Genomic DNA, 20,811 nt, shown 5'->3' with positions numbered 1-20,811 from the left:
TTTGAGTTAACAATGTTAATATCCCAGCCTCATTCTGAATAACTCTTATCACGTAGCTCCAGTTATAGTCTAAATTTTTCTCCCTTAAAACTACCATCTAAAGAAAGAGGAAGAGAAGGAGAAGAATGAAAGAAAATAATATTTGGTTTTAAATAGAAATAAAAGACAGAAGTTGAAGTATAAAGAGATTATTTAATCTGAATCACAAAAGATAAACAAAAATGTCCTCCAAAAATAACAATGTTACCCCAAAAGTATAGATAAGCAAAAGATGAAGTCAAATGTGTAATAATAAAAAGTAAAACTGAAATACACAAAATGAGATGTATTACAAGGCAATAAGCAGTGGTGTCGGGAGCAGTACCTAATGCACAAAATGAGGATGGATATAATTAAGACCAGCAATGGGCTTGGTACAGGAAATGATCAACTTGTACAATGCACATCCACTGATCTGAGCACCAAAGAGCCAAAACATGATTCTGGAAGAGGCAGAGGGGCAGCGGGAGTTGAGGAAACACGGATGCAAAATAGGATCATAAGGAAGCAAATCAGCCAGGGGACTGTGGATTACATGACTTTGCGTTCTCCTATCTCCTGTGACAGCTGAACTGGACCATTTTCCTCTCCAGGGATTTGCTCCTGCACCCTGAGTTAGATGCCCCTGGGATTTGCTCCCCCTCAGATTCCCATGGATGAACTCTCACTCCCTCCTTGTTCAGAACAGTCTGAAGGAGAGGTCATCTCTCCCTCCCCTTCAATCCCACAGTACTGGGGATTGGCACAGACTTCTCAATTGGCATCGACCTCTCTCATGGCATGCTCACATGCCCCCTAACTGTGCCTTTTCATTTCCACTAGACTGAAAGTTAGATGAGGGCAATGAAACTTAACACCTTTATCATAGGATGCATAACTAACTGTTTTCAAAATTATTGCTGTTTCTTTCACTGCCTTGGGTTATATCTGAACAGGGAAAAAAGGCACAATTTCTTAATGTGACTTAACCACAAAAACTTTCCCAAGAGCCGAAAACAATATAACTACCAAGAGATTGCGCTCCTCATTTGTGAGATGGCAAAATAGAACAAAAATCAAAGAAAATTTTGTCAATTTTTTTTTTTTTTTTTTTTTTTGAGATGGAGACTCGCCGTCGCCCAGGCTGGAGTGCAGTGGCGCGATCTCAGCTCACTGCAGGCTCTGCCCCCTGGGGTTCACGCCATTCTCCTGCCTCAGCCTCTCGAGTAGCTGGGACTACAGGCGCCCACCACCTCGCCCGGCTAATTTTTTGTATTTTTAGTAGAGACGGGGTTTCACCATGTTAGCCAGGATGGTCTCGATCTCCTGACCTCATGATCCACCCACCTCGGCCTCCCAAAGTGCTGAGATTACAGGCGTGAGCCACCCCGCCCAGCCTGTCAAATACTTTAAAGGAGACCCAGAATCCCAGTCCCTCTTATACAAACATCATTGTATGGCCTCCCTCTACCTAAGAGACAGGCAGAGCCATTCCTGTGCCCTGCACCTGGCAGGAAAGCCCTGCTGGAGCCTGTGGGGAGCTGGTGAGGATGAGCCTTGGTGATTCTGCCCCAGAGCAGGGATTCTCAGGGAGCCCTGGGCAACTTCCAGGGACTGAGATGGAGAGTGGCCACACTCCGCCTTGGAGAGGAGAATACTGAGGGCATGATCCTTCTGACCTCTCAGCCTAAAGTAAAAGCAGAGTCATTCCTGACTGGTGCGGAGCTGCTTAGTCTCCAAAGCAAAATAGTCCTTGTTTCAGGGTCTGTCAGTGCCGCAAGAATAGCGGGGCTGTAAGTGTTTCACAACTTGCATGTTGCTGCATTCTCATCTCTGTTCCCAATGACTCCAGCATCTGAATATTCCATGCTAGGAAAGATAATTCATAAAAAATTAACTGGTTCAGTGATACCTTTAGTGACAATCAAAATAATTGTCATGTTCCAAAGTGGCATGCTTGTAGGAGACAACCACAAGGCAAGATAATTTGGAGGTAGAATAGAAATAGGAACAATAGAGGCCCCCTTAGATGATGGCTTCTAGGAGCAAGACTAGAGGGGAGGTGAATTCTGAGCCCTTTTGGCCCCACAAGACATGGCATAACGGACATCAGAAAATACTCCAGGGATATGCTGATAAACTGGGTGTCTGTGAAGGTGGGGGCATGGCTGGTAGCATTTGCTAATTTCGGTTGTACCAGCATACTCACCATGGTAGATTTCATGCCGCCAACATGGCTTCACTAAATAGGGAACTGGGAAGAGTAGTATGCCTATTTGGCTCTTCTGAATGATACAAGCCGGCTCCAGCACATCCCTAGACTCAAGAGCAAAGCTTTCAAAGTTCTTCAATGCTTCCTGCTCAACACACTAAAAATGAGGCCACAGCAACTATAGCACAACTCATTGTTTTCATGATAGGATCAGTGTGTGATCCCGGATTTTGGAATGGACAAAGGGAAGTTTGTGCAGAGAAAGGATTTCTGAGTCCTCTGAAGCTGCCGAGATCACAGAGCAAAGAGTTATCCTGGTTGGTTGGGAGCTGCTAGCCTTTGACTTGAAGTAATTGCAATGGAAAGTTTCTCCTGCTTAACTTAAGACAACAGAATGATTTCATTAGAGCAGAAAACCTATTTGTTCATTAGTAATGTCTGCCCTTTGCTCCTCTTGCATGTTCATTCTCAGTATAAATTGGAAGCCCTGCTCACTTTATTACATGTCCTTGCAGCACCATTTACACCTGTGGACTGTGTTCTGTTCAGCCTCAGTGTCAGAGCTTATCCACTGTTAGAACCAGATGTCTCAGGATTCAAGTGGAGGAAGGTGGCAGCCATTAGAGAGAAGGTCTAGGAAGACAGGGAATTCCCATCTGTGGCCTGGCCTTACTCAGTCCCAGGAGACACAGGGCACCTGAGCAAGGAGGGATTTCATGATGGCACAATAAAAAATGGGTCCAGAGCAAGTGCCTGCCAGAGACTGTCATTCTCTGAGGAAAGAAATTTGGTATCTGTACAACCACAGTTTCTGATCAGTGAATTGGGAAGGGCTATGATGCCCCTCCTACCTATGAAAGACTCAGGGCACCTCTATCATGGCTGCGTCTGGGACACAGAGTCCAAGACTTGGAGAAGTGGTCTGTCGCCGAGGACTCTCAGAAACCCATGATTCATAATCACATCAGCTCTGACCAGTGCATTCGCTTTCATAGATACAAACTGCAGCAGCACCCACAGACAGGTGGAAGATTCTATTGCAATATAATCATTGTACTTCTATCTATAACAAGTACTATATAACAATATATAATATGAAAAATAAACAGCAATAGAATCAATATTATAAATATAACACTTCTTAAAGGCCTCAGAGAAATTATTTCAAATCAAATGAGTTGGACAGCAATGAAAACCCTCAGAGTCTAGAAATGAGATTTCCTGAGAGAATCAAGGTGAACTGGCAGTGGTGGTGAATGCATACTTCTGTCTATCAGGACAGCAGCAATAGCAAATGGAAATAAAATAAAGGATACACCTGGCTTAAAGTAGGCAGAAGAAATGAAGTCTTATTGTTATCATGACTGTGTTTATCAAGTAAGGATTTCAAAAGTTGCAAAGACCTTTACTTCAAACAGGAAGAGAGGTTCGATATTTTGTTGCAGAAAACCTCTAATGTGACACGGATAGAAGAGGCTTCAGAAGAAAGATGTTCCTGGGGATGTAACCTCAGACCTTCCAGATGCCCCAACATATGCAGGAGAAGAGCGTGTTTCCTGCCCATGACAACCTCATGGATGTGGGCAGCACAGCAGCCTCCAAGACCTATAGAAGATGCATGTCTGCCCTGAAGGCCAAGGCTAAGACACCCACTCCTTGCTTGGAGCAGTGAGCTGGCTCCGAGGACTCCCATGATTGTTTTCACCACCTACATTTGCAGTCACTGTGTTTCAGGAATGAATCTGTGGTCTCTTTCTACCCAAAGAACGGCTGAAGTCCAGATGTAATTTTCCCATGAAAAGTGAGGAGCAAAGAGAGGCCTCTGTTAAGGGTCTCTAGGAGCTGCAAGGAGAGAGAAGGATGAGGTTTGTGAACAGGAAGGAGGCGACTGTGCCACGCTGTGGCTAAGCTGCTGGCACAGAGATACACGGCGGAGTCCTCCTGCTGTGTGCGCTGGATCTTCAGAGTGGAGACGGATCCCTCAGGCCTTTCTGCAAAGAAGCGATCACTGGGCAGCCCTGATTTGTCTAATTGAGCTTCATTCCGGAAATAAGTCAGAAACTCTGGCCCCTGCCCCAGAGCCTGTTGGTACCAAAAAAGGGATACATGACCTGAAATTGGATCACACCTGAGAGCTACATCTTGTCCCCTCTTTGTGACTTTGTACTTTGGGGACTGGGAGACTCCAGCACCTGTGTGATCTGTGGAAATAGAATTTGGCAACAGAATAAGGAAAATATTTGTAGTCATCGCACACACACACACACACACACAACCACTCTCACACACACACACACACCTACAAACAGAAAAAATGAAACTACTTGGTGTTCTGAGGACTCACCTGTCTCTAGGAAACCCAGGACTACCCAGCAGAGGAGCCTGGTGCCCATGGCAGGGTCAGGCCAGGATGGGGGCTTTACCAGATCAGTGTCACTGTGAGCAGAAGCAGAGGATAAGGGCCGTCCTTGTCTCCACAGGGCAGTTCCCACAGTGACATCACTTCCTCTCTCAATCCCCAGGACCTCAGGGTCACAGCATTTCTATTAGAACACACTTGGGTGCTGCTTTAAATATGTATCAGCTTTTTACGAATATCAATGCATGGTTCATTTTTTGGGCTCCCATGCTGTCTGGACCCGTGGGCCTCACACTGCATCTCTGAGTTCACCTTCTCATCCTACAGCCACTCCTCTGTCTGCTGGGCATGTCCTGTCGATGCACTAACAGCAACCCCAACACAAGGCACCAAGGCATGAGCTCATTTTCTATCCTGCAATTCAGGGTCCCCTCTGCCATCCTCACTGATGCCCCAGCCTCCTCCATTCCCACAGTCACAAGTGTCCAATGGGACTGCCCCATCACATGGGTTCCCTCACGAACTGCCCTCATGCCTTTCTTCTGGGATCATTTCCCACCTTTCTTAACTGTAATCCAGAAAAGAGACCTTGGTAGCAAACTCACAGCAGTCATTTTTCATATTCCCCTTCCAAAAGTTTTTTTAATCAATCTCACCTTAAATGAAGGAGAATGATAATTGAGCTAATGGTTATTTTTAATCACTATCTTGAGTTACTGTTGTTCTCCATCTATTCTATGGGAGGTATTTCTCTTTCCTTTCTGACTGCTTTCAAAGTCTTCTCTTTAACCCTCATGTTCTACAATTTCCCTATGACTTGACTGTCTTATTTGAGATTCATTTTGATTCTGGAAACTCTGAACTTAGGTCCTGAAACACCTCTAAAAATTCTCAGCTAACATCTCATAAATATCACCTCATAACATTCTTCCTATTTATCTGTTTGAAACATCAATCATATGTAAGAAAAGAATGAGAAATTATGAAAAATATGCATATTCTAATATATGGGAAACATCCATTTTTTTTTCCTTGTTCTTTAACTTCTTTCATATTTCACTTTTTATTTTCTGTGCTGCATTCTAGATCTTTCCTGCAGATCCATCTTTGACATCACTAAAAATCTCTATAGGAGGAGCTTATCAACTGCTTGCCTTTCCATTTTGTTTTCAGTGATTGTATGAGGCATTCCTAGATATACTATTTGACAATTTTTATGGAAGTTGATGGTTTCAGGCATTGTCTTTTTCCTTGTTTCAGTTCCCCGTCATGTTCATTTAAATGTAGCTCACCAAACTTTCATATCTTATAATGCCAAAATTTCGAGTCTTCAGGTTTACACTTCAAACGTTTGTTGCTTGTGCTCATGTTTCCTCGTTGCTATGTCCTAATATTCTTCTTACTGGGAATCTATTTGTTCGATGGTAGTCTGTGACATTCTAGTGAGGCCCAGAGTGAGAGTGAATAACACTAAGAGTCAGTCATTTTTACAGCCATCTCCAGTCTAACTCGCAAATATGTGGGGCCAATAACTCTCTGCTGCACTCTAGGCTGCCAAATACACACACGACAAAGGTTGGTCATGTCAAAAATGCTCTCAGGACAGTCCCAAGGAAAGATTCAGAAAAGAATTCAAATTTTCTAATTCTTTTTAATAAAATCCTTTTCATAAATAAATCCCAGTTACATATAGTCATCATGACATTTTCTTCCAAGGGGAAATTACAGAGAGAGAAAGATAGAGATAGAGATAGATAAACAGACAGATATCCACATATAGACTCTCTGGGTGGAGGGAGACTTCAGGCACAGGATTAAAAGAAAAGTTAGTCACCAGCATCTGGAACATCTACACACAAATTGTGTCCACATTCACCTGGGCAGCACAGGTGTCCCCGGGATAGAAGACCAGGGATTGTGGCGGGTTGGGGCAGTTGTGTGATCCAATGCCTTAATCTGGGAGAATCCATCCTGTGCTGGATTGTGTTAGGTCCAATGCCTTAATCTGGGAGAATCCATCCTGTGCTGGATTGTGTTAGGTCAACTCTACAATGGCAAGAGCCTGTATTTACCAGAATGCCATTTCTTTTATCATTCTGGGTTACAGATGGTCAAGGATACATTTGGTAAGATTTAGAAGACAGATATAAAACAGTCACTATGACAATTGGCAGGTTATCGTGGTTGGACAGTGAGAGTCAGTGACCAGCAGATATAGAGGCATCCAACAGACCTGGGAAGTCCTGTTCTTTCTGCACCCTGTGTCCAGTTCATCTTCCCAAATGCTGGCCAACAGCAGCCAGGCTGCCCACAGTGTTTGGTAGTGCATCTGCAGGGGTGGCCCCCATAGAGAGGGAACAGCTTTCCCAGAAACGGATTTCCTTGGCATTTTCCTGTGCTCCCAGCTCAAGATCCCACTGCATGGCCTGATATGCTCTGATCCTCTCATGTCCCTGCCACTCCAGCAGGTCCTGCCTAGAGCTCCAGGAGCCCTGGCTACTGACTGGCTCCTTTACCTTCTGACTTCTCTCCTCCAGACCTTCTCTTTCTCAGCTCCTCTCACATCTGCATAAAGTCTAATTCTGATCATAAATCTGTTACTCAAACTTGTAGTGGCCCTGTTTTATTGATGCAAACCTAATGGAGATTTTCTTACCAGAAGTGGTTTCAAGGAACAACCTTTAAGGATGGAATTCTTGAAGCAAATCTCTAATCTGTCTAGATTTGTTGTGGGGAAAGACCCTGAAGGAGAGCACAGAGACCTGGAGGAGGTCAGGTGCTGCAGCCACAAGAGGAAGCCTTGACACAGGTGTGGTTGCCATGATAGTGATTCCCCATCAATTTCCAAGACCGACCTGAGCCCAGCAGTCAAAGGGGTGGGCTTTCTTGTACTTAATGCTAGATCTCTGCCAGTTTACAGTAGATATAGCTTGTTCCTACTATTGGTTCGTCCACCCACTCATCACTCACTCAGCCTCTCATTCACTCATCCATTCTCTGTGAAATGGGTCTCCCCACATGCCAGGCACCAATATTGGTAAATGCAGCCGGCACAGTCTTAGCTCCCATGGGCTTAAAAATTGGGTGGAGAGGCCGGGCACGGTGGTTCAAGCCTGTAATCCCAGCACTTTGGGAGCCCGAGGCAGGCAGATCATGAGGTCAGGAGATCGAGAGCAGCCTGGCCAAAGTGGTGAAACCGCATCTCTACTAAAAATACAAACAAGAATTAGCTGGGTGTGGTGGTGCATGCCTGTAATCCCAGCTGCTCGGGAGTCTGAGGTAGGAGAATTGCTTGAACCAAAGAGTCAGAGGTTGCAGTGAACCGAGATGGCGCCACTGCATTCCAGCTTGGTGACAGAGCAAGACTCTGTCTAAAAAAAAAAAAAAAAAAAAAATTGCGTGGAGCACAAAAATAATCAGACAAGTACCTGAGAAAGTCCAACTGTGCTAAAGGTTACCAACAGACATATGATTCTGTGAGAGCTTATGAGAGGACAGTTGATCTCAGCAGGGAGGTGAGGGTGTGCTTCCCGCAGGAGGGGCGGATCATGCTGAGATCTGAAGCACAGGTAGGAGCTGGCCATTAGAGGAAGGAAGGCTCCAGCCCAGGGCAGAGGAAATGAACTTTGAAGTCTCTATGATGGGAAGGAAGGAGGCACAGAACAGGGGCTCCCCTCATGGCTGCAGTAGAAAGGGGCGGGGAGGTGAGGGGAGGAGAGACCCAGCAAGGCCTTGGAGGGTGACTACCCAGATGGGAAAGGTGGGCCACAGGAGAGATCACGTGAGGATGGGGGCTGGGGGAATCCCTAGAGAGAGGAAGCAACAGGGTCACCAGGGAGAGATGGGAGTATAGATGAATCTGAAATACAAATCCAGTTTCATCCTGGGCACCTCGGATTCAGGATAATGAGTAGAAAAGTAGGAGCTGGGGAAGCCCTGGCCCTACACGAAAAGGACAGCTTGGAGGATATACCAGAGAGAGCAACAAAGGAGACATCTGAGAACGTGGGATGAGTCCAGGCCTGGCTGAGACTGCCTGAAGTGGCACCTGGCATAGAGCGAGACTCATACTGTCCTGGCCACTTGGGGCCACTCTGGGTTCCAAGGTTCCTGGTGCAGAGAACTCTGCCCAGGGCATCCTTGAGTCTTGGGTGGGAGGAGGGCAGAGGCTCTGTGCCTTTATGTGCAGAGAGGAGACAGCCTTGCAGCGCTGTGGAGTAACTGCTGGCACAGAAGTACACAGATGTCTGGGAGGGAGCAGCTGACTCCAGCCTGAGCGGGAGATCCTCTTTGTTTGATCTGGATACATTGTAGCCATCAGGGACTTCTCCTTTGTCAGTGATACCAGCAGCAACTGAGTAATGAATGCGCCTCAGCCCCATGCCTGGGTCTTGTCGATACCAGGACATGCAGTCATGGTTCATATCCTGGGCACACTGCAGTGTCATGCTCTGTCCTGTCTTCAGGACCTGGAATTTTGGGGTCTGAGTGACAACAGCATTCACTGGACCTGCAGAGAAGAACAAAGCTGATGCTGCAGCCGCAATGGGAAGATGCTGGGCCTTGAAATCCACGCAAGAGGCTCTGCCCAGGACCCACCTGCCCACAGGAGAGAAAAGGCTGCACAGCACAGGAGGCCGATGCTCATTGCAGGTGCTGCAGGACGGAGGGGTCGCCCAGTGCTCATCGATGGTGCTGCAGGACGGAGGGATCTTCTGGGTCTGTGCATTGATGAAAGGGGAGCTGGACTCTCAAGGGAGTCATTCTGAGACCTCATTCTCCCTGCCTGGCCCCAGAGCCGTCCTTTCAGGAGAGGCCACGCCTCTTCGCCAGATGATCAAATCCAAAATAAATGCACCAGTGAAGAGCTGAGAATGAGAAGAACACATTTGTGTGATTTGAAACAAGTCTACAAGATTTTCATGACCTTTTGGAAACAGTTTGTAATTCAATGTAAATTTTATTTCTTCAATGATATAATTAATAGTTAAGTGTTAGTTATCTACATAGTGCTGTAGTCTAGAGTCTTAGGGACACACCTCATGTCTTCCTAGTGTTTTTGACTTCTGTGTCCCAAATACTCCTTCAAGTATCCTTTTCTAATTTGCTTAATTGACCATAATCCTGTTTAAAATCCTTTGTCTATATTGGTTTTCTCTGTTATCAAGTTTCCAAATCCCAGGGGCAGGCTCATCAACATTACAGGAGTCATTTTGCTCTGTTTCTTGTCAATTCACTGACAGATGAGACTCCTGAGAAACCCAGCTGTGTACCTTCCGCTGCTCCCAGGGCTCTTGCTTTCCATGCCTGGGGTGAGACCACAGCAGGCAGAACCACCTCACTTTGCTGACTGTCCTCTAGGTGTGGATGATGTTGACCACACAGTGCTGCCCATAACCTATAGGCACAAAGGTGACCTGATGCATGAGGGACTTGGGGAGAGAGGGCAGACTTTAGGGTAAGGAAGAATGCTCTGTTTTTATCTGAGATGTCATGTTTCATAGGGAATATCCCTTTGTGCAGGATTCCTGCCATTAATTTAGTATTAAATAAAATTTAAAAGGAGCTCAAATAACATATCTTGTGATTCCTCCGGGGTTTCACAAGTTTTCCCCTGGGGTTTCTCCTTGTCTATTTTCTGAGCTCATCATCTTCTCCTAGACCCAGCCAACACCCTTCCTCCAGGTCCTTCTGTCTACTGAACCAAGCAGCAGGGTTTGATTCCTTCTGGCTCCCCTCATTTTCGTGGCTGCTTAATTATGGGCGGGGTGGGTTTGGGATGGCAGAGGGCACAACAACGTAAAGGGAGTTATTCTTAGGGCTCTGATTCACACTCAACACTATATGCTTCATGGTAGAGCTTCATGGTACTCATCACGTGTGGATCAAAACACCCCCATCCTCACCTCTCACCTTGCCACCAAGTTAGAGACTCTTAGAGTAGAAAAGGCCTTAGGAATAATCTTGTTTCCATTTCCAGGTGTGCTTTGTAAGGTGGACTTGTTATTAACCGAGCTATTTGTCCTTTATTTCCAAAGAAATTACTCCCTCAGGTGTGCGTCTGTGCTGAGACCTAAAAAATCCATTAAGAGAAGGAGGAGGGTTGCATCACAGCTTCACAGCTTAGAATTTGATATTACATGTCCTTTGTCTTCGACATCCTGTGGCCACTCTGCCGTGTTCCCAACTGTCCCTCCCCATTGCCTGTGCTTCCTTCTCTGCCGATTCAAAGAAAATAAGATCCTCCTAATTTTAGAATGCAGGAACATTTACCAATTTCTGGCCCATAAGAGTCTCCCTTTGAACTCTGAGTTATTTATTAAACTGTGACTCCATTGGCTGTACCATTTTTCGCTTCGCCACCAGACTTCACAAGGTAAAGGAGATGTATAGATGCTTACTTAACCTTGAAAATAAATTATCCCACCTTTCAACTACTTACAAAGGAAAACTGACTAAAATCAGATAGAACTCTAGTTAATATTGTTTTCCTCTACATTTCACATATAGGAAGTGACCAATTAGTTGGTTCTCCTCCCTCCCTCATTTTAACAACAGCTCCTCACGCAGCTCCCTGGCCTAGTGTATCCACATCAGTATCTCTGCTACATCTTGTGATGGGAATTATCTTCTCAAAGCTCAGATCTTCTGGTTCCAGGCCTCTAAACACTTACCCCCTGTACCTCCCCACTGCCAACACCATGATGCTTGTACCTACACTGCTGTAGGGTACACAGACTCTCCTGCACCCTGGCATCTGATCTGAAGACAACCCCAGATGGTTCTGGACTTCACCTCCCTCAAAATCCAGTGACCCTTCTATCAATTCCACACAGAAGCAAGCAAACTGTCATTCATCTGCCTCCACCATTTATTAGCTCTGAGACCATGGGCAAGGCCATTCATTAACTTTCCTGGACTCTAACCTCATCTAGACTCATCTATAAAACAAGACAAACATTCCCCTTAATGCTTTATGAGGATGAACTGAGATACTGTGTAGTTTCTGGTAGGTTTGATAAAGGTCTGTCCTTTTATCCTTCCCTGCCTCCTCATGCAGGAGAAACTGATAGAGCTCTCAGACCTGCTAGGACCATGAGTGATGGAAAAGCTGGAATCATCAACTGGGTGCTGGGGTGAGGAGAACTTGGAAGCATAAATAGACCATTCAGTCACTTTAGAAAAGATATGGCAGAATTTGGGAATCAGATGACAGCACGAATGTACCTGTCTACCCTCATTATGCAATATGAAGCAGCAAATAGAGCAAGTTAGATGTGTATGGATCAATCTGGAACAATAAAGACCAGGGTATATTAACAGAAAAGAGTATGCATGCGGCAGGTAAAGTGTACAGGTGAACCCATTTTCTGTAGGTGTACTCGGGTAGAAAGGTGTGCATGAACACAGAAAAGAGAGGTGCAAAGCACACCAGAGCTTTAGTATTGGTTACCGACGGAAGTTGGGATTGGATTTGAGAGCATTATTGACATTTTCTTTATATATTATTTGTTAAAAAATCTTCACCACATACAAGCTTTAAGCAACACCTCTCATCTGGTGTCAGACTTTATAGTGTCTAAATGGACAAAATATAGAGAGCTTCTGTTTATGGAACCCCCTATAAAGGCCCATGTTTCGGAATAAACCGAGGATAAAGCGTGCTCCGTAAAAGCGCACAAGCTCGTGGTGAACGCGGTCTCTGACTGCTGAGGAGGGTGAGCATCCAGGTCGATACATTTGATGGGGAGGTCAGTTCGGCTGATTATGAACTAATAAGGCTTCTACCTCTGAAAGCCTGATCACCACGGGGAAGTGGAGGATCTCACCCCTTGTTCTAGAACAGCCTTTGAATAGCCCCCTGATTGGAAAAGGAAGAGAAATGAGCACCCTCTAGTGCCTGCATTTCCAAACTCAGTGAGAGCTCGTTTCCAGTTTTACATTGTTCAAGCTTTAGAAATGCTCTTTGTTTCTGATCCAAGTAAGCAGTATTATTATGATGTCGATTGTAACGATATTCCAGTGTTTATCAACAGCACACAGCTTTCTCAAATACAGCTTTAGCGAGTGGGTGGAAGAAAATGCTGTCCCTAGGGAAGATGTTCTGACTTTGGTCTGTTTAAGGTTCAGTTATTTAAAATAGCTAGTCTATTTTTGGTCTTTATTGCCTAAAGAGATAAAACTGCATTTGTCTTTAAAGCATAGATGCAAATCATTCTGGCAAAATTGGGACTTCTGTCTATCCGTGGGCCATCCTTGGTGATTGTATATTTGATTATTTCCACCCAGAATGGCTCTCACAATTCTTCAAGGACTAACACATAGCCCTGCTCTGTAAATGAAGCCTCTGCCTCACAACCAGCCTTTCCTAACTGGCAAAGGAGGGTAACAAGCAAAGCTCTCTGTTCAGCGCCCTGAACCAAATCAGGTGTGGGCTGGAGGAAGCTGGTGACCATGAGGTCTGTGTCTCTGGCATTGCCCACCAATTCATGGAAATGGACACCCATAATATCACTCGGTATATCAGGCACCATGGCCTCAAAGCCACCCAAAAAGATATTTGTGCCTTGGGAAAACTCTGCCTAAGAGAATGGGGAAGGCATTTGTTTTCTTCTCCATGACCTTTTAATGCCAGTGTTTGACATTATGTTTCTGATCACTCTCTCAGAGTGATTAGGTGCCCTGTGTCTGTGAGACTCCCAAATCCAGGACACCTGTGAGGGAAGGAGATTGAAGGAGGAGACAAACCAGGAGGGCGATGGGCAGTGAGGAAGTTCAGTCGTGCAGAAAGGCTTGGATCCAGTTACTCATGCATGACAGGGATTTCTCATCTGTTTCCAGGACTCATTTGATCCTAGGAGATGAAGGGATAGAGGTTCCCATTTAATGCATCCAGACTTCTGGAATAGTCTGTGGGAACTCAGAGGGCCTTTCAATATCTCTTCTTTATTCTTTCAAGATTGGTCAGTGGCACCTGGAACCGCTGTTGTTACTGACAATAAAATGGGGAACAAAACATCCACAATTTCTACAATGATGCATTTTACAGTCTAGAATGCAAGAGAAGTGTGAAATAGTCACACAAAGTCTGGGAAATGACTATGGTGCTAAAACTATGAATATCAATGCATATTATAAGCTGTGAGCATTTACAATAAGGAGGTGCAGCCTAGGAAAACTGTTGAAGGAGTGTCTCCCTAGAGATGGTGGTAGTTAAACTGAGATTTGGAGAAAGAACAAAAAGAAGAGACTTGTGTTGATACAGCGAATACAGTGTGGAGTGCAAAGGCCTTTGGTGGGAGGAGCATGATGCATGAGGAATGGCCTGAACTCAGGCATCTGTGGTTGACATGGAGGTGAGGGTGCAGAGTGACGAGAGGATAGCTAGGAGCAGACATCACTTGGAGGAGGCTGAGGACTGACATGAGCATGGTGTGGGGAAGATAGAGTTGTGAAGGCTGACAGGGAAAAGAACATAGACCTGTGTTGTCAGTGCTGTCTGCAAATATACAATTTTGAAATCAACTTTCCTTTCTGAGAGCAACTGAGGAAGAGGACTTCTGAGGCCAGAGCTGGAGGAGGAGCCTGGAAGAGAGGCTGCATCTGCTCACATCACCGTGATGTGCATTCCCTCGTCCAGCTGAGACTGGCCTGGGAGAGAAGCTCAGCACAGGGCAGAGTTTCCCTTGCACAGGCTGCTCAGAAATCTGAGGGCCCCAGCCTGGGCAGTGTTGGGAGACTCCTATGGGACAACGTTTTCCACTGCCTGGATCACGGTCTCGTGAAGACAAGGCCACCTATATCTACCACTGAGCTTTGTGTGCAGAGGAAGGTGGCTGTGGGGTGAAGGCTGGTGCAAGAGGGCACAGAGGTCTGGGAGAGGCTGTCTGACACCAAGGCCACATATTTGGCTTTGAGAGAAAGTTACAGACCCTCAGGGATTCTCTATAGTGTGTGCTGGGACAGATCAGCTGTGCACCAGCTTCGGCTCCTATTAACACCTACACATGTAGTCATGGATGGCAGTCTCAGGCATCTCCACGTCACTTCACATCCTGCCTTTGTTCTCTGGTATCTTGGGATCTGGTTGTCCCAGCTTCTGTGAAGTCTATGATAGAAGGAAGTTGAGTGCCCAAAGAGGGACCTCAATAATGTAGACCTGAGGTAAAGGCTTAGGCTGGGATGTGGTGAGCCAAGGAAAAGCCTTTAGAGGACTCACCTGCCCTCAGGGGGCAGACGGCCAAACCATTGAGGAGTCTGGTGGTCATGGCAGGGTCAGGGAATAATAGGCAAATTGTGGGGAGTTTTTCAACTTGCGCATTGGGGACATAATTCCTGGATGTCAGTAGAGTCAACTGATGATGCCACTGCCCCTGCCAGCCAGTGACTCTGCCCTCTGCCTGCTATTCCTCCCTCTACCTGCTGCAACCTTCAACCTACAGTCAAGTCATAAACTTTCACCCATGTGGTCTCCACTCCTGGCTGCCTTTCTTCTACAAGGTAACAAACGGACAAGGTTCATGATCATTTGCCCTCCACTTACCTCTCCACCATCAGCTCTGGGGGTCTACTTTAGGGCTCTGTTTGACAGGCTATTACTTCTTCACTGAACATATGTCCTTCCCTCCCATTCCTAGGTCTCTATCTTATTTCTTACATAAGATATATTTCAGGTACATTTATTCTTAGTGGTGAAGATCCAAGCTTAAATTTTACTAGAATAAATTGATAAAACTATGCTTAGACATTTATATAAGAAAGCGGTTTTTGTCTACACACAAACAAAATTGATTTTAGTTTTTGTTGCGTTAAATTAAACTCTTGTGCATCAAAAAACACCATAAAAGTGAAAACATAATCTGCAGACTGGGGAAAGACAAAGGGAATGCATATGAATGATTTTTTAAAAGTGTGAAATTTAACATTCCTCACAGTTACTAATGAAGAGGCCATAGTAATGACCCCTGAAGGCATCTGAGCTTCTACTGCAGCCCTGCTGGTCACTAGAGGGCAGTGCGAGGGCTCTGACTTACTGACCAGGATGCAGAAGGTGATGATGGAGTAGGGGGTAGGTGGAAAATGGATGGACTAGTTTGTTTCCTACTTCTGATCCTTAGAAGCCAAGAGACACTGGGGAAAATGACTCAATGTCCCTGAGCCTTCCATCTGTAAAGGAAGAATAGAAATGTTTGATGTGCAAGATTGTGGAAAGCTCTTAAGCTATGTAACAAATACGAAGAATCTAGCACATATCTGGGGCTCAACAGTCACTCTTCTACTGAAGTTATCCAGGAAGTGACAAACTGCAAGAAGATGCAGCACAGAAGCGGGCACACTCAGGGCACAGGAAACCTGGGCTCTGTTGGTTGGGAAAGGTCTGCCCTCAGTAGGACACAAGACATGCCTTCCAAACAACTAAAAGCTTCCCTTGAAGGAGTGAAACCTGGGTGGGGCCTGCAGCTCTCAAGTCAAAGCTAAGGCAGGAAGTTTATATACAGAATGTCAGTGACTCTGCTGGGCTGTGCCAAGCTGCTGGCACAGAGATAGAGGGCCGAGTCCCCCAGCAACAAGGCGTTCACATTCAGCTCAGAGCTATAGTTAGGGAACTGGCGAGCTGAGAATCGATCAGGGAAGTTTCCTCTTCCTCTCTCTTCTTTCTCATAATACTCAAAGATAAACTGGGGCCCCTGACCCAGGGCCTGTTGGTACCAGGACACACTGGTGTGCCCAGAGATAGGAGAGCATCTCAGAGTCACGTGCTGTCCTCTCGTTTTGATCAGGTGTGTGGGACTTTGGGTGACTCCAGCGTCCACTGGGCCTGTGGGAAAAGCAGATGGAGGATGAGCACTGGAGACAGCCTGGAGGTCCTCCCCAAGGTAAAGTGGAGGACACGGGGGGGGGAAAGCTGAGAATGGAGCAGCTGTCCTGTGCCCAGGACTCACCTTCTCCTAGGAGACAAAGCAGCACCCAGCAGAGGAGCCCGGGGCCCATGGCACAGAGGGGCAGGCAGCACTGCACCTGATTCAGGGCTTGGTCCTCCTGGGGAAGAGCCGAGTGAGTTCTGGGCCTTGATTTTCCTGATGGGAGGGGTATGCTGTGATGTCACTCTCTTGTGTCTTCCCTATGCAGCCTTCCTTAGGTCTAGTGCTCCACGGACACTGGACTCTCTACCTGTCCTGCAGAGCTGGAGGGATGGGTGAAGGCAGAAGCTTCTGTGGTGATACAGTTGCTCCTCTGCCTAACTGCCCCAGCTCACAGGCTGCCCCATCACCCTATCACCCTTCTCCCACCTAGTGCTGTGGTGCTCCATGCTGGAGCTCGCACACCTGCCTATCAGCAGATGGTGAGGAGCCTGTGATTAAACCATCAGTTTCCAGCTCTTCCTTGCTGTCCTCACATCATCTTTCTGATGCTAGATTCACACCAAGGTTTCTTACTATATTTTCCTGTCCCAGGCAACATTCCCAACCCATTTCCTGAGTGGCCAGTGGTACAGAGGCCCCAAGATTTAGTCCATCTGATCAGATCCAAAGCAGACCTGTGTTGTCTGTAAATTATTAAGAGTGCAGATTCCCCAGAAATAAATCTAGGGCCTTATCAGCTCACACCACAGACCTAGCCAGCTTTGGACTCAACACCCTCAAGGCCATCCTATATGTAGTGCTCTGGACGGTTTATGTTAATCCCTCCAGATCCACCCTGCCTTCACAGGCTGACCCCAGTGTATTATGTTAACTGTCTCCTCTTTTCTCTAACTTCAGAGTGAGTTTGGCTTATGGGAGACAGGACAGTAGAGGGAGGTAGTGTCATTATCTGTGCTGGTTTGCAAAATCTATTCCCTTGGCTGCCTTCTTGCTGGGTTAAATTGCCTGGTGCCTAAAAGTAGTCACACAGTGGCCTGAATGCTTTGCAGCTTAGAAATTTCTTTCAGCAGATATCCTAGCTAATGGCTCATAATTTTATATTCCATAAAGTCCTAGAACAGGACACAATGTTGCCAAGGTTTTTGCTACTTACGAGAAGGATGGCATTTACTTCAATTTCTGATACCTTGTTCCTCATTTCCCCCTGAGCTTTCACCAGAAATGCCCTTAATGCTCTGTTTTCAGCAATCTAGGCTTTAGCTAGTCTGCTTCTCCGAATTCTTCCAACCTCTATCCATTAGCTGTTTCCCATTAACTAAAGCTGCTTCTACATTTTCAGGTACTTGTTACAGCAACAGCGTCACTCTCAGCACCATGTTTTCTTTCCATTTATTTCCTACTGCTATAGAGAAATACCACAGACTGGGTAATTTATAAAGACAAGGGATTTATTTGGCTTATAGATCTGGAGACTGGGAAGTCCAAGATCAAAGGGCCGTAACTGCTGAGGGCCTCCTGCTGTTATCCAAGGCAGAAGGAAGGGGAAGCAAGCACCCAAGACAGAGAAAGTGGCTGAATTCATACTTTTTATCAGAAGACCATTCCCAAGACAACTCATTCAGTCCCCCAATAAGGGCATTGATTTCTTTCTGAGGGCAGATCCCTCATGACCTAGTCATAGCTGTCCCACCTCCCAATACCATTACAATGACAAATTTCAACATGAGCTTTTGTGGGGACACGCAAGCATAGCACACACATCTACACTGTAAGTCAGCATTTCCACCCTTAAGTCTATACCTAAAAGAAAATAAAAAAAAAAAGAATGTATATGTCCACAAGAAAGAATTCCACAAGAATGTTCACAACAGCTGTATTCATAATAGTTGAAGACAGGAGTAACATGGATATCCATCAACGGGAGCATGGATAAACAAGTTGTGGTATAGTTACGCAATGGAATATTAGTCATAGGAAAGAATGACCTACCGATACAACAATATGAATAAACTTCAGAAATACTAATTTTGGAGGAAAATAACTCAATAAAATGTTATATGATTCCATTTATATGGAGTACAAGAATAGACCAAGCTAGTCAGTGGTGATAAAAATAAGAAAAGTTTTGGCCAGGCGCAGTGGCTCATGCCTGTAATCCCAAAAATTTGGGAGGCTGAGGCGGGCAGATTTCGAGGTCAGCAGATCGAGACCATCCTGACTAACACGGTGAAACCCCGTCTCTACTAAAAATACAAAAAATTAGCCGGGTGTGGTGGCAAGTATCTATAGTCCCATCTACTCCGAAGGCTGAGGCAGGAGAGTGGCGTGAACCCGGGAGGCAGAGCTTGCAGTGAGCTGAGATCACACCACTGCACTCCAGCCTGGGCGACAGAGTGAGACTCTTGTCTCTAAATAAATAAATAAATACAATTTTTATCTCTGGGATAGAAATTGATTGGAAAGGAGCATGACGACACTTTCCTGCCTGACAGAATTTTTTTTTGTAATCATTTCAGTTACTATTGCACTGGCATATGCATTTGTCAAAATGTACCAGGATGTCCTTGTATTAATATTTCTGTTTTACTCTCTATTATACTTTAATAAAAAGTATTACTAAAAAGTAAACAGCTGAATCATAAAAATATGGGATTCACTTACAAATGTATGCTTGTATTCTGCACAGCCCAATTTAAAAATGAATCACACAAAAATAAGAAAAGACAGGAACACACATATCTGTGTAAGTTATGGAGAATGTGAGAAGTGCTTGGTGACTGAAGTGGCAACATTGAAATTTGGCTTCAAAATAAGCTCAACTGATGAGTGGGCCGAAAAACAACTAGGATCAAAATCAAGGAAAGCTGTAGACAAACAAAAGCGTTTTACAATATCTTCATATGCTGTTGAAATCATTCTGAGAACCATGAGCTGCTACAAATTTCATAACTTGGGAAATTGGGCATTCATCAGTCTCACAATTCAGACTTTCCTTTCATTTTGGCTTTGAACAGATTGGCCAATTTTTGAATTGATTTTTTTGCCCAGCAAGCAGCCTGCTCCCCTCTTTGTGAGTGGGGTACTGGGAGACCCGGCACTCCCCCTTTTCAGCCTCACAGACGGGAGTTGGGCACAGCACAGACACACGGAGTTCCCTGCATGTGGGGTTTGAACTCCCTGTGAAGTCCAGCTATGGACCTCCCAGTCCTACAGTTAATGGATTCCAACTAAGGAAACCTTGCCTCTAGGTGTCTGCTTTACCTGTTAGTGCTAAAGAGGGATACAGGCTGGAGAAAAATAAAATGTTTGTTCAATATTATTCTGTAATATTTTACAAGAAGATCAGTTGAGGACTTCATGGATTTTCATCCAAGCCAAAGTCATGATAATAGCTGAATTCCTTCCTTAATCTACCCTGAGAGGACTCAGACACTGCTTGATGCCCACAAATACTTAGTGGAGACTTATTTATAGTCTCCTTTGTAAAATTCTACTAGTCTATTATCTTCATCTCTAACGGCACAGTTTGGTGCATCTACTAATATTTTCCTTCAGTAGTTTGTTTACTGAGGTGTTTCAGAAATTGTTATCAATACTTTTTGTCCTCCAGAGAACATGTGCTTGATTTCCAATGGAACCTCAGCCAAGGTGATGTTATCAGTAAGACTTATGAACTTGGAGAATCCCAGATCACTCAAGCAGGTTAAAGCTGTTGCCTGGCCAGACCTGCAGGGAAGATGAGGTGCAGCAGAGACCCACTGGGCTCAGGGCACAGCCCGTCTTTCACTTTTCCCTTTTCCTCTGAGGCAGTTGCTCCTCTGTCTGCACCTGCCCCGACACCAAGGCTGCCTGGGCAAAATTCTTCAACTGTAGATCTGATTAAAGATTAGAGGGACTTCCTGCCTCTTGCATGGCTGTAGGTAGCCTAGCAATAACTGAAAACTCCTGCAACATCTGCATAATATTGAATCCAAACCCTAATTTTTCTTAACATTTTGCCCCTAGGCTGCTCCCTCAGACTGCCCAGAGCCCTTTACATCGCAGTGGACCACACTGCCATCTTGTGGCCAATAAGTGAAGCTTCATCATTGTTTAATTCTGTAATGGCCCAAGGAATGCTGGGAAGTGTCTGCAGGGTGAGCTGCCAGAATATTCCAGAAGTGCCATCCCGCAGGTTTTATGAGCAGCTTCCCTAAACCCTAAGTCCTACATTAGTTCTAACCCTAACTATTGCTTTGAGTTACCAATCTTGATATCCCACCCTCATTCTGAATAACTCTTATCACATAGCTTCAGTTATAGCCAAACTTTTTCTCCCTTAAAACTACCATCTAAAGAAAGAGGAACAGAATGAGAGG

General features: G+C 45.3%; 2 protein-coding genes and 1 gene segment (V, D, J or C); all 3 read right to left on the bottom strand.

Moving 5' to 3' along the window:
- Positions 1-3,985: 3,985 nt before the first annotated feature.
- On the bottom strand, positions 3,986-7,012 carry LOC129398296 (uncharacterized). Its single transcript, XM_055115265.1, has 3 exons — positions 6,902-7,012; positions 4,575-4,773; positions 3,986-4,431 (listed from the first exon to the last, which is right to left on the bottom strand). The coding sequence occupies exons 1-3, from the start codon at positions 7,010-7,012 to the stop codon at positions 3,986-3,988; spliced, it is 756 nt and encodes a 251-aa protein (XP_054971240.1).
- On the bottom strand, positions 6,722-13,123 carry LOC129398295 (uncharacterized). Its single transcript, XM_055115264.1, has 2 exons — positions 12,891-13,123; positions 6,722-9,332 (listed from the first exon to the last, which is right to left on the bottom strand). Exons 1-2 carry the CDS (start codon positions 13,121-13,123, stop codon positions 8,468-8,470), a joined length of 1,098 nt encoding a protein of 365 aa, XP_054971239.1. The 3' UTR covers positions 6,722-8,467.
- A 2,940-nt stretch (positions 13,124-16,063) lies between these two features.
- Positions 16,064-19,012, bottom strand: LOC129398294 (T cell receptor beta variable 5-5-like). The segment is given in 2 exon segments: positions 16,064-16,407; positions 16,532-19,012. Coding segments are annotated over 2 exon segments (393 nt in total).
- Positions 19,013-20,811: the final 1,799 nt, after the last annotated feature.

Source organism: Pan paniscus, chromosome 6, assembly GCF_029289425.2.
Source record: "Pan paniscus chromosome 6, NHGRI_mPanPan1-v2.0_pri, whole genome shotgun sequence".
Classification (NCBI taxonomy): Eukaryota; Metazoa; Chordata; class Mammalia; order Primates; family Hominidae; genus Pan; species Pan paniscus.
This window is presented reverse-complemented; position numbering and strand designations above follow the sequence as displayed.